At 37.9% G+C, this 10,836-nt stretch overlaps 1 protein-coding gene across 1 annotated transcript; it reads left to right on the plus strand.

Annotated features, from left to right (window-relative positions):
• The first annotated feature begins 571 nt into the window (after positions 1-571).
• On the plus strand, positions 572-10,465 carry ebag9 (estrogen receptor binding site associated antigen 9). Its single transcript, XM_073847435.1, has 7 exons — positions 572-809; positions 1,227-1,323; positions 1,478-1,556; positions 2,791-2,949; positions 5,701-5,808; positions 7,576-7,667; positions 8,753-10,465. Exons 2-7 carry the CDS (start codon positions 1,241-1,243, stop codon positions 8,868-8,870), a joined length of 639 nt encoding a protein of 212 aa, XP_073703536.1. The 5' UTR covers positions 572-809; positions 1,227-1,240; the 3' UTR covers positions 8,871-10,465.
• The last annotated feature ends 371 nt before the right edge of the window (positions 10,466-10,836 follow it).

Below are 10,836 nucleotides of genomic sequence, written 5' to 3' on the forward strand. Positions count from 1 at the left end.
GTAATGGTTGCACTGTTCGTTACTAAAGCCACTGGGTGCAAGATTAATTCTATTTCTATTCTATTTATTTCTCTTTTTTAGCAGAAAGTACATTTTAGCACGGACTTTTATTCTGTGGTATGGCTGTAAATGCAAAGCGTCCCTTAAAATTTGCGCAAAAGAGCAGAACATATGGGTTGCCAAGTTGCACACGGCCTTTCAATTTAAGCCACATCTTTAAAATTATATTGTTTGACAAAAGATAAGTTTATTTCAAATTGTAATTTTATTTCATATTTATATTTTACATATCTGTAAGAACAACTCATACAAAATAAACCTGATTAATAATTCTGATTAATAATTGCTGCGTATATCTCTGGTCTATTTGGCACACACAGAGAACAAGATACATACATGAACGGATGTTTTTGTTTTGTCCATTATAATTGTCCATAAACACAAATAGCGTATTTATGTCTTTTGCATGAACCAAAAATTACATTCACGTTTTTACAGTCTATGGTTTTAACCCAGGAAATTTATTTTACGCGGACAACCTGGCAACCCACAGACTCCAGTTCCCTGTTGATGTGAGGTGGTACAATGAAGGGACGATGGCTGCTTGCATCAGAGTAATATGGATGAGAATGACCACCTTGACAGCTGCTATTCATGATGGTTCTGCTCTCCTGAACGCTTTCTTTGCCAAAACACACTAATCTCCCTGTTTCGTCCCATCTGTATAGACCAAGCGTTGTAATTGCCTCAGTCTGCTAGCCCCGTGCTATGATTCAACCCACATCAACTCTATTTAATTGACCTGACCGGTGAGTAACTAGATGGATATTCACCGTTTCATAACGCATATAACGTTACGCAGACAAGCTCTGTGAATGTAAACTCAAGCGAAGTAACCTCATTAGGCCACATAGATGTTTAAGTTAGCTGGCTTTGCTTGTAGCTAACATTAGCAATTGCTATTGTAGTACATTTGCTTCCTTGATTGTTGCTGGTAAAGGTCAATATGGCAAATTGGTTGAACCAAAAAAGCATTTTATAAATGTATGGATTGCAAATTATCAAACAACATTACCGTCCAATGACTTTGCTTGGATTATTACAGCACCTAATCTACATGTCTGAATTGCTGACGTTGTTTGTCTTAAATTTTGAGGTTTGATGTTTCTGTTTTGAAATTATGAATTAACCCACACCCTTTTCCCCTGTATTGTTTTTCTCTTTAGATATCACACATAACATGGCCATCACACAGTTTCGCCTTTTTAAAATATGCACCTGCTTGGCATCTATTCTGTCATTCTTGAAAAGACTGATTTGCAGGTGAGTGTATATTGCATACAATATATTGCATATTCATTTTTTAGATAGTCAGTCTGAAGCCTGTTGACATAGGAGGATCCAGAGGAATGTGTGTCCCTTACAGGCGTAATGCCGTGGTACACTTTGTTTTGACTGTTGTCTTTTGTTGATGTAGGACTGGAAGGTCACGCAAGCTGAGTGGGGATCAGATCACCCTCCCGACCACAGTTGACTATTCCTCTGCACCAAAACAGGTTAGAGAATGCATCATACTGGAGGCTGTCTCCTGAATATTGGAATATTTGCCATGGTGATTGGTTTAGAAATGGGTCATAAGAAAAAATATTTGGCATAGAGAAAGTTTAGGGAAATTTCATATAATACATTTTCAAAATAAAAATACATTGTTACAAAACATTTTAAATTTATTCTGTTCTTTTAAACTAACAATTTATCACACAAAAAAACTGACAGTAAATTTGTAATGTTTTTTTAAAAAGTCTTCTGCTCACCAACCCTGCATTTATTTAATTCAAAGTACAGCAAAACAGTACATTTAGACACATGTTTACTATTTAAAATAGTATTACTCCAGTCACATGATCCTTCAGAAATCATTTTAATATTTTAATTTGCTGCTCAAAAAAACATTTGTTTGTTATTGTTATTATTATATTTTTCCAGGTTTCTTTGATGAATAGAAAGTTTAGAAGAACAGCATTTATCTGAAATACAAATCTTTTGTAACATTATAAATGTCTGTATCATCACTTTTGATAAATTTAAAGCATCCTTGCTAAATAAAATATTAATTTCTATCATTTCTTTACCCCCCAAAAATAAAAATGCTGATCTTTGGGTCTTTCTATTCATCAAAGAGTCCTGAAAAAATGTACACAACTGTTTTAAACATTGATAATAATAATATATGTTTCTTGAACAGCAAATCAGCATATTAGAATGATTTCTAAAGGATCATGTGACACTGAAGACTGAATTTTCAGATGTTAAAATATATTCAACTAGAAAGCAGTGATTTAAAACAGTACAAATATTTAACAATATTGCTGCTTTTGCTCTATTTTTGATCAAATAAATGCAGGCTTGATGAGCAGAAGAGACTTAAAAAAAAAACAATAAAAATCTTACTGTCCAAAAATGTTTGACTGGTAGTGTACATTATTTATATTATACTGATTATGTGTGCGAATAAATATGGACTGATGTATGATACTGATGTAAGTCACAGTTTAGTTGTGTATGTTGCTGAAGCATTTCTCTCTGTATGAAATGAAAGAGCTTTTTGAAGCCAAGCATGTCAGAATAATTAGTGTCATGGAGGTCCTTCAAAAAAAAGGTAATGCACCAGCCACTCTTATGAGAATGACAAAAGTAAAGCACAGTCACTCAGAACTAAACTGGACAGATTACTATGAATGACCTTTGCTTGATGAAATAAGTGAATGTTTGTTGTATTATTGAATTCAGCCAGAGATTGAGGAGTGGAGCTCATGGGATGAAGATGGTCCCACGAGTATCAAAATTGAAGGTGGTAACGGGATAGTTCCACCTCCACAGAATGAAGCTGAAGAGGAAGAGCCAGACTACTTCAAAGACATGGCTCCCACCATCAGGAAAACACAAAAAGTAGGTTCATTATTCGGGGGGTTACATCTGCTGCCTGTCTGTCTGTCTGTCTGCAGAATGTCACAAAAGTGAGTACACCCCTCACATTTAAGCAACCATCAAGGGACAATACTGTAGAAATGAAACTTGGATATATTTTAAAGTAGTCAATGTGCAGCTTGTATAGCAATATAGATTTATTGTCCTCTGAAAATTACTCAACATACAGCCATTATTGTCAAAATAGCTGGCAACAAAAGTGAGTACACCCTAAGTGAACTTGCCCAAAGTGTCAATATATCGTGTTAGCACCATTGTTATCTGGCACTGCCTTAAGCCCCATTCACACTACACGCGACACAGCGACGCGATCCCATTCATTTCAATGGAGAGCTGGCGATTTCCGGCGACGAGAGCGACAGCGGCCATCAGCGACCGTTGGCGACCGGATGTGGGCGTGTCGAGCGACGCGACAAAGTTCAGAATCTCTAAACTTTATGCAAATGAAGAGCGACTTTCGGGAGCGACAGCCAATAGGAAAGAAGATGATAGTGCTCATGTGATCATTCTTCTTTCAGCTCCAGCAGAGGAGAAATTAATTCCTGTCGTTAGCACATACAGGAACATAAATTTAAAAAATGAGGCATGGAAAGGGGTGGCCAATATCGTGGGGATTCCACGTAGGTTTTTAATGAACTAATAGGATGTAAAATTAGATATTACCTCTTAAAAAATCAAAACCAAAATGTGTTAAATGTATGACAACAGACAAAATCATAAATGATTAGACAGCAAATAAACGTACCATATTAAAAATAATATTAACTGCATTAAAATGAATTGTAACATGCTTGTCTTTGTTTCTAAAGTTGCTTTGGATAAAAAACGTCTGTTAAATGACGTTACTAAGCAACCAGTAATAAGAACGCCCACTAGCGACCTCATCGCCAGCCTCTGGCGACATGCAGCGACAGAAGTGAACGGGGCTTTAATCATCCTGGGCATGGAGTTGACCAGAGCTCCATAGGTTGTTGTTGGGATCCTCTTCCACTCTTCACGGAGCTGCTGGACGTTAGACACATGGTGCTTCTCCACCTTACGCTTGAGGATGCCCCACAAGTGCTTAATAGGGTTCAGGTCTGGAGACATACTTGGCCACTCCATCACCTTCATCTTCTGCTTTCTCAGTAAGGCAGTTGTCCTCTTTGTGGTGTGTTTGGGATCGTTATCATGTTGGAAAACTGCCATTTGACCTAGTTTCTGAAGGGAAGGCATGCTCTGCTTCAGAATGTACAGTACATAATAGAATCCATGTTTCCCTCAATGAACTGCAGCTCCCCAGTACCAGCAGCACTCATGCATCCCCAGACCATGATGCTACCACCACCATGCTTGACTGTAGGCAAGATTTTCTTGGTACTCCTCACCAGGGCATCGCCACACATGCTGGACACCATCTGAGGACAGGTTGTCTTCAGCAAACTGTTTGTGGGCTTTCTTGTGAGCCAGCTTTAGATGACACTTTCTTCTGGGACTATGCCTATGCAAACCGACTTGTTGCGGTGTGCGGCATATGGTCTGAGCACTGACAAGCTGACCTTCTTCTTTGCAATCTTTAAAGCAATGCTGGCAGCACTTATGCGTCTGTTTTTTGAAGCCAGGTTCTGCACCTGATGCACAGAACGAGTGCTTAACTTCATTGATCAACCCTTGCGAGGCCTGTTCCAAATCGAACCCATCTTGGCAAACTTCTGTATGACCCTGACCACTGTAGTGTAACTCGGTTTCAGAGTGGTACTGAACCTCTAATAGCCTTGGCCATCTTTGTGGAGAGCAACCATTCTATTTCTCAAATCCTCAGAGAGTTCTTTGCCATTAGATGCCATGTTGAACATCCAGTGGTCAGTATGAATGAATTGTACTTAAAGGTTGTATCAGCGATTTCTAGCCTGAAACATAAAGTGTCAAATTCAGCTGACCTTTCTTCACGATCCGCTCGCTGCCTGCCCCATAAATTGTCTGTGAAAAAAACGCGTCTCTCTGGTCAGCCTAGGGTCCGAGATATGCCAAAAAAACAATCGGCACTACCAACCTTTCCACAGATAACCAATCAGCGTCAGGGGGTTCGTGTTGTGGACTTTCCTACTGGTGCAGGGATGTGAGGGAGGCGGAGCGAAAGTCCACAACACCAAACCCCTGACGCTGATTGGTTGGAACACTGTTTGTTTATCTGTGGAAAGGTTGGTAGTGCCGATTGTTTTTTTGGCATATCTCGGACCCTAGGCTGACCAGAGAGACGCGTTTTTTTCACAGACAATTTATGGGGCAGGCAGCAAGCGGATCGTGAAGAAAGGTCAGCTGAAATTGACACTTTATGTTTCAGGCTAGAAATCGCTGATACAACCTTTAAAGCACCTAAGTTTAACTGCTTTAATACAAGATACACAACTTTGTATGGTCCTGTCAAGCAGACAAAAATGTAAACATGATGAATAGGACATGTGGCTTTGCATGGTTAAACAACATACTGCTGTTATTATTTAGGGCAGGGGTGGGGAATGTTGATCCTGGAGAGCTGGTGTCCCTGGTGCTCCAACCCTAATCAACCACACCTGAACAAGCTAATCAAGGTCTTCAGGACACAGGTTGTTTTTTTTTTTTCAGGGTTGAAGCTAATCTTTGCAGGCTCACCGGCTCTCCAGGATCAATGTTCCCTACCTCTATCTATCTATCTTAAAAATATTAATTCCATTTTGTGTGCTTTTTTTCCAGATTGTCTTGAAGAAAAGGGAACCTCTGAATTTCTCTATGCCAGACAGCTCCTCAGGTTTCTCCAGCCGACTAGCCGCCACTCAGGACATGTCCTTCATCCAGCCCTCTGTGAGTGACACAGTGTAGCAATAATATTCACACAATTATTGTGAGGCCAATTAACACTAGAACATTGAAATCAACGCAAAAGGTTTGTTGGGCATCCTCTAGTCTCAGCCTCAGACGTCACGCCCACGAAACGTTGGCTAAACGTCTGATGCATATGATACACTTCAGGAATGTCGAACTCGTCATCTGATTCGTTGAATTTGACCGGATTTCCAGGAGACGCGAGTGTCGCGTTTATATTCGGTCCGCCGGGAAACAAAGCGCAGACTGATTAATTCAGCGTTTTGCTAAAAGGTGCTTATGCAGACGCCATTGTTGTTATACACATTTGCCACTTCGCGAACAAATTACTGACTTACTGCTTGTTCTCCCTCTTCTTCGTTATCTTTCAATGCTGGTTATTTCAATGACTGACTTGTTGCACGCCAGTCTGTTGTTGTGGGAGCATCTCCACGCCCCGAAACGTGACACTGAACGAAACGAACTGTGATTGGTTGTTTGACATGTCGATCAAACGGTCTTATGGGCGGGCCTTGGCCAACTAAAGCTTCCATGAATTCCAGACCTTCAGCCGTCAGTCTGAAGGTCTGGCTACGCGAGACTAGGCATCCTCCAACTCCAAATAACAGGGTTCCTATGGGCTTTGGAAAAGTATGGAATTTGATTTAAGTATGGAAAAAAGAAAAATGTGCATAGAAAAGTATTTGTGTTTCCAGGCTTTTGCCCCTATTTAGTATTTTTATAATAGAAAATTAATCATTTAATGAAAATAAATGTATTGTACTAGAAGTCAAAGTCAAAATACAACAGAATGAATTTAAGGTGCACTTTTTTTATTATGCAAAATCAAAATGCAGATTATAAGCATTTTGGGTTCTTCTCACAATATTCTTAGCACTGTATTACATAGCCTCAAGGACCTTAATATATATATATATATATATATATATATATATATATATATACAGTAGTCAACATTTGAAGTGGATCAACACCTTTCATCAAAGTTGTCCTAAAACTGAAACAATACCCGTTGTTCTTGTCTTTGGACAACTTTGATTAACTTTTTTGATCCACTTCAAATGTTGACTACTGTATATATATATATATATATATATATATATATATATATATGGTTTCTTGTGCGAACTTTCATATCAGCTCATTATATGGTTTGGTTTCTTGGCCACCACTGAGTATGTGTCAAAAAACCTAAGTTTGAAAATCTAAAATTTGGCGTACTGCCCCAACTGCCCAAATTTATTTTATTTTTTACATTATCTGTCTTTTTTTTAATAAACCCTTTAACTTGGCAAATTTTATGCCATCAACCCATGGTTTCTCTGCCGCCACAGAGGATGTGTTAAATTGGACATTAGGCCTTGATATTATAGGTACTACCATGAGAAAAGCTAACTTTTGTGCAAGTAGATGTCTGTTAATTCATGTGCTTCTATGCTCTTGTTTTATTCACAGTAACATGGCAGTGATGCACAAAGGGAATAGGTTATATAAAACTAAAAATTGTAATGCGTTATGGTCATGCAAAAAAAATCCCATGTGAATAGTTTCTCGAGGGCACAGATGATGGTATACCAAATATAAAGCTGAAAATAATGCTCTATGAACCATTTATGTTAAATATGGTCTGAGAGGTTTGGAAATGGTCTCCTAAATCCTTGGAACTTCTTCGGAACCCTAAATCATATCATTGTAATGTGCCAAATGATATGATGATCAGAAATCAAATGTCTCTGTGTGCTGCAGGCAGAGCTGGGGGACCTGGACACCTGGCAGGAGAACAGCAATGCCTGGGAGGACGAAGCAGATGCATCCTGGGAGGCAGAGGAAGTGCTGAGGTAAGCTACCTTTACTAGCTGTCTATGAGGTGATCCTGTACAACAGAAAAATATTTCTGGTTCTGTTTGTTTCCCTTGATAACTTCAACATTAAATCACAATATAAAATATATCTGTCTGTCTGTATACAGTCAAACCAAAAGATATTCAGACACCAGATATAATTTTTAATATTTTTTTTACTAATGGGTGCAGGACACTGTAGTTAATTTATGTAAGTAAAGATGGCAAAAATTATTCAGACACTTTAACCTGACCATGTTTTACTTAAGTGTTTTTTCTTTAATTGCTAATGCAAACTTTTTACACCACAGACTGGACAAAATTAAGCTTTGCTTGGTAATTGGTCAACAAAGTATTGGTAGTTGTGTAAATATTTTCATACTAACAGTTGTCTGAATTTTTGGGTTGATTGTAATCCATTACATACCTTTCTATTATCTAACATTATAAATATGAATTTGTTCTGACACAGTTTAAGAACTCCTAGTTCTTGTCATATTTTATTACCATTTTCTAAACTATAGTAAATAAACTGATAATGTAAGAAATGTTGAAGGTGTCTGAATAAATTTTAGTTTGACTGAAAAGTGTTTTGCTCACTAGGTGTCAGTGTACAAGCATAGATGTTTCCAACCCACACTGCATAGTGCCAGATCTTGAGTAAAAGGATAGGTCACCCAAAAATGAAAATTGTATCATCATTTACTCACCCTCACGTCATTCCAAACCTTTTTGCAATTCTTTGTTCTGTGGTACATAAAAAAGATACTTTAAAGAACATTGGTGACTAAACAGTTTCAGTTCCCATTGACAAATAACTACTGTATGTTGCTTTGTTATCAACATTCTTCAAAATATCTTCTTTTGTGTTCAGTAGAAAAAAATACAATTTTCATTTTTGGGTTGACTGTCCTTTTGAGCTGTCGCGTACCTTTTCATATTAGAACATTTATGAATTTTTCCATGTTTTTAATTTTCTCAAATTCACATGTGCAAAACTGCCTGCATACAATAAAGCAGATTACTAATCTATACATACAATATCTCTGTAAGCTTACCATCTTTCTTTGTTGGGAACACAGGCAGCAGAAGCTGGCTGAGAGAGAGAGGCGTGCCATAGAGCAGCAGAGGAAGAAAATGGAGAAAGAGGCACAGAGAATGATGAAAAAAGAGCAGAAGATTGCTGTCAAACTTTCGTAACATTGATACAGCGCACCGGACATTCAAAGCAACAGCCAAACAACTGCTCATATTACATCTTACCTGGTTTTGTCCTGCGCTCCACACTGCTGTCTTCACCTCTTCAGGGTTTTTTTTTTTAGTCCATCAGCCATCTTTGGGATTTTTTTGGTTTGTATGAGTTTCCTTTTTGTACTGAACTGAACACAGCACAAAGAATCGTCCCTTTTGTTTTATGAGTTATTGTGACTGTTCTTACTGCGTGCTTGATGAAAGAAAAAACTAGGTGTTTTTTTCTGTCAGTATTTATAACACTTGAATGATTTTGTCCAGGAAAATTTTAGATAACAAAATTCCGTTCATTTTTGGTTTTGCTTTTTTGCCTTTTTCCCTACCTGTTTTTTTTTTTTCTTCATCAAAGTCTTGTGTCTGTGCTTTAAACACTGGACCTCACCAGAAATGGGTGATATCTCAATATTTCAGAATAATCAAATTTATGCAACCTTTGGTTTTCACTCTCCACATTCTATTTAGCCATCTGTTGCCATTCTGTTTACCTGATAATCACAGGCTTAATTGTGAATAATCTTTCAAGACCTTATACACTGATCTTATATTTTCTAAAGACAAAAATTTGAGTCATCTGGGTAAGGAATTAATTGCCACTGGGAATGTAGAGCAGAGATATTCAGTATGTGCTGAGGCTCGAAGAGAGCGCTTTTAAGAGATGTGGGTTGGTCGTCATGGAAACGCTGAAATTTTTTAAATATCCAAATTGGCAAACAAACCATCTTTTATCTTTAGCAAGACTGTGTTACTGAGAAGAGCATTGACTAAGAGAAAAACATTCACCATTTATTCTAAAGCAATTTCACCAGGGGAATGACTATTAAAGTATTTCTTATCTCTTGATAAATATATAAAATGATCATGTTTATTGATACAGTGAAGATGATGATGATGGTGGTGCTGAAATAAACTTCTGCATGCTATGATCATTAAGGAACATGAAGCCATGAGAGTCACAGATACCGATAACATTGAAAAACTGAATAAAAGTCACATTTTACAATGATTTCTGTTTTCCACTCATGCATGCTCATGCCTTTTTAAATAGTTTTAGCTGTAATAAACATTTTTTAGTTATCTCTTCAATTTTTATTTTACTTTCAGAATCTTCTACTGTCAAAACACATGCTCATCGTATCATGGTAAAGATGGGGTCTCTGAACATAATCAGCAATACAAGACTTAATTGGATCTGTTTGTACTGTTAAGATGTTCGGTCAGCATCATAAAGCTGTCTCTGGAATATGTGTGTTATCATTTGTGATATTCAAGGTCAGACACATTGTCCGGACCGGTGGAATATTCCAGCTCTGAGAATGTGATGTCATAATCCCCATCTGCCTCAGCAACGCCCCGACCGACCAACCCTCCCACAGCCTGACCCACTTAGAGGGAGAGAGGAAAATAAACTCTGACTGAATTATACATTACATACTGTCTTCTGCAGCTATGCGCATCCCACCTGACTTTATGGTTTTCACATGCGTTTGTCTCTGTAATCAAGATTTTTGGACCATGTTCATTAAATAAAATGTATATAAACACTGTTCAAAGATTTTATGCACCTCAGAGAAATCATATGAACACATTTACAGTATATAGTCTGAAACAGAGCTAAAAGCTAGCTAGTGTTTAATAGTACATAACAGCAAGCATTTGCTCAGTCTTGGCATTTCATGCATGAAGGGTTGCATGTTATGCAATAGTCAAGTCCCATCTGGTAACAGATGTACTGTTTGTCAGGCGGCCCAGGGGTCCACGCTTGCTGTGTAATGGTTGCTTTAGTCTCAGCTTCTGAATATAGCAGCACTGAGGTTCATATACGCCATATATATTGTATTATATAAAATGCTTTTTGGTTCTTGCGCATGTGTGTGTGTGTGTGTGTTTGGGTACTCAGCAGGTCCATTAAAGAAGC

Source organism: Garra rufa, chromosome 9, assembly GCF_049309525.1.
Source record: "Garra rufa chromosome 9, GarRuf1.0, whole genome shotgun sequence".
In the NCBI taxonomy this organism is placed as follows: domain Eukaryota; kingdom Metazoa; phylum Chordata; class Actinopteri; order Cypriniformes; family Cyprinidae; genus Garra; species Garra rufa.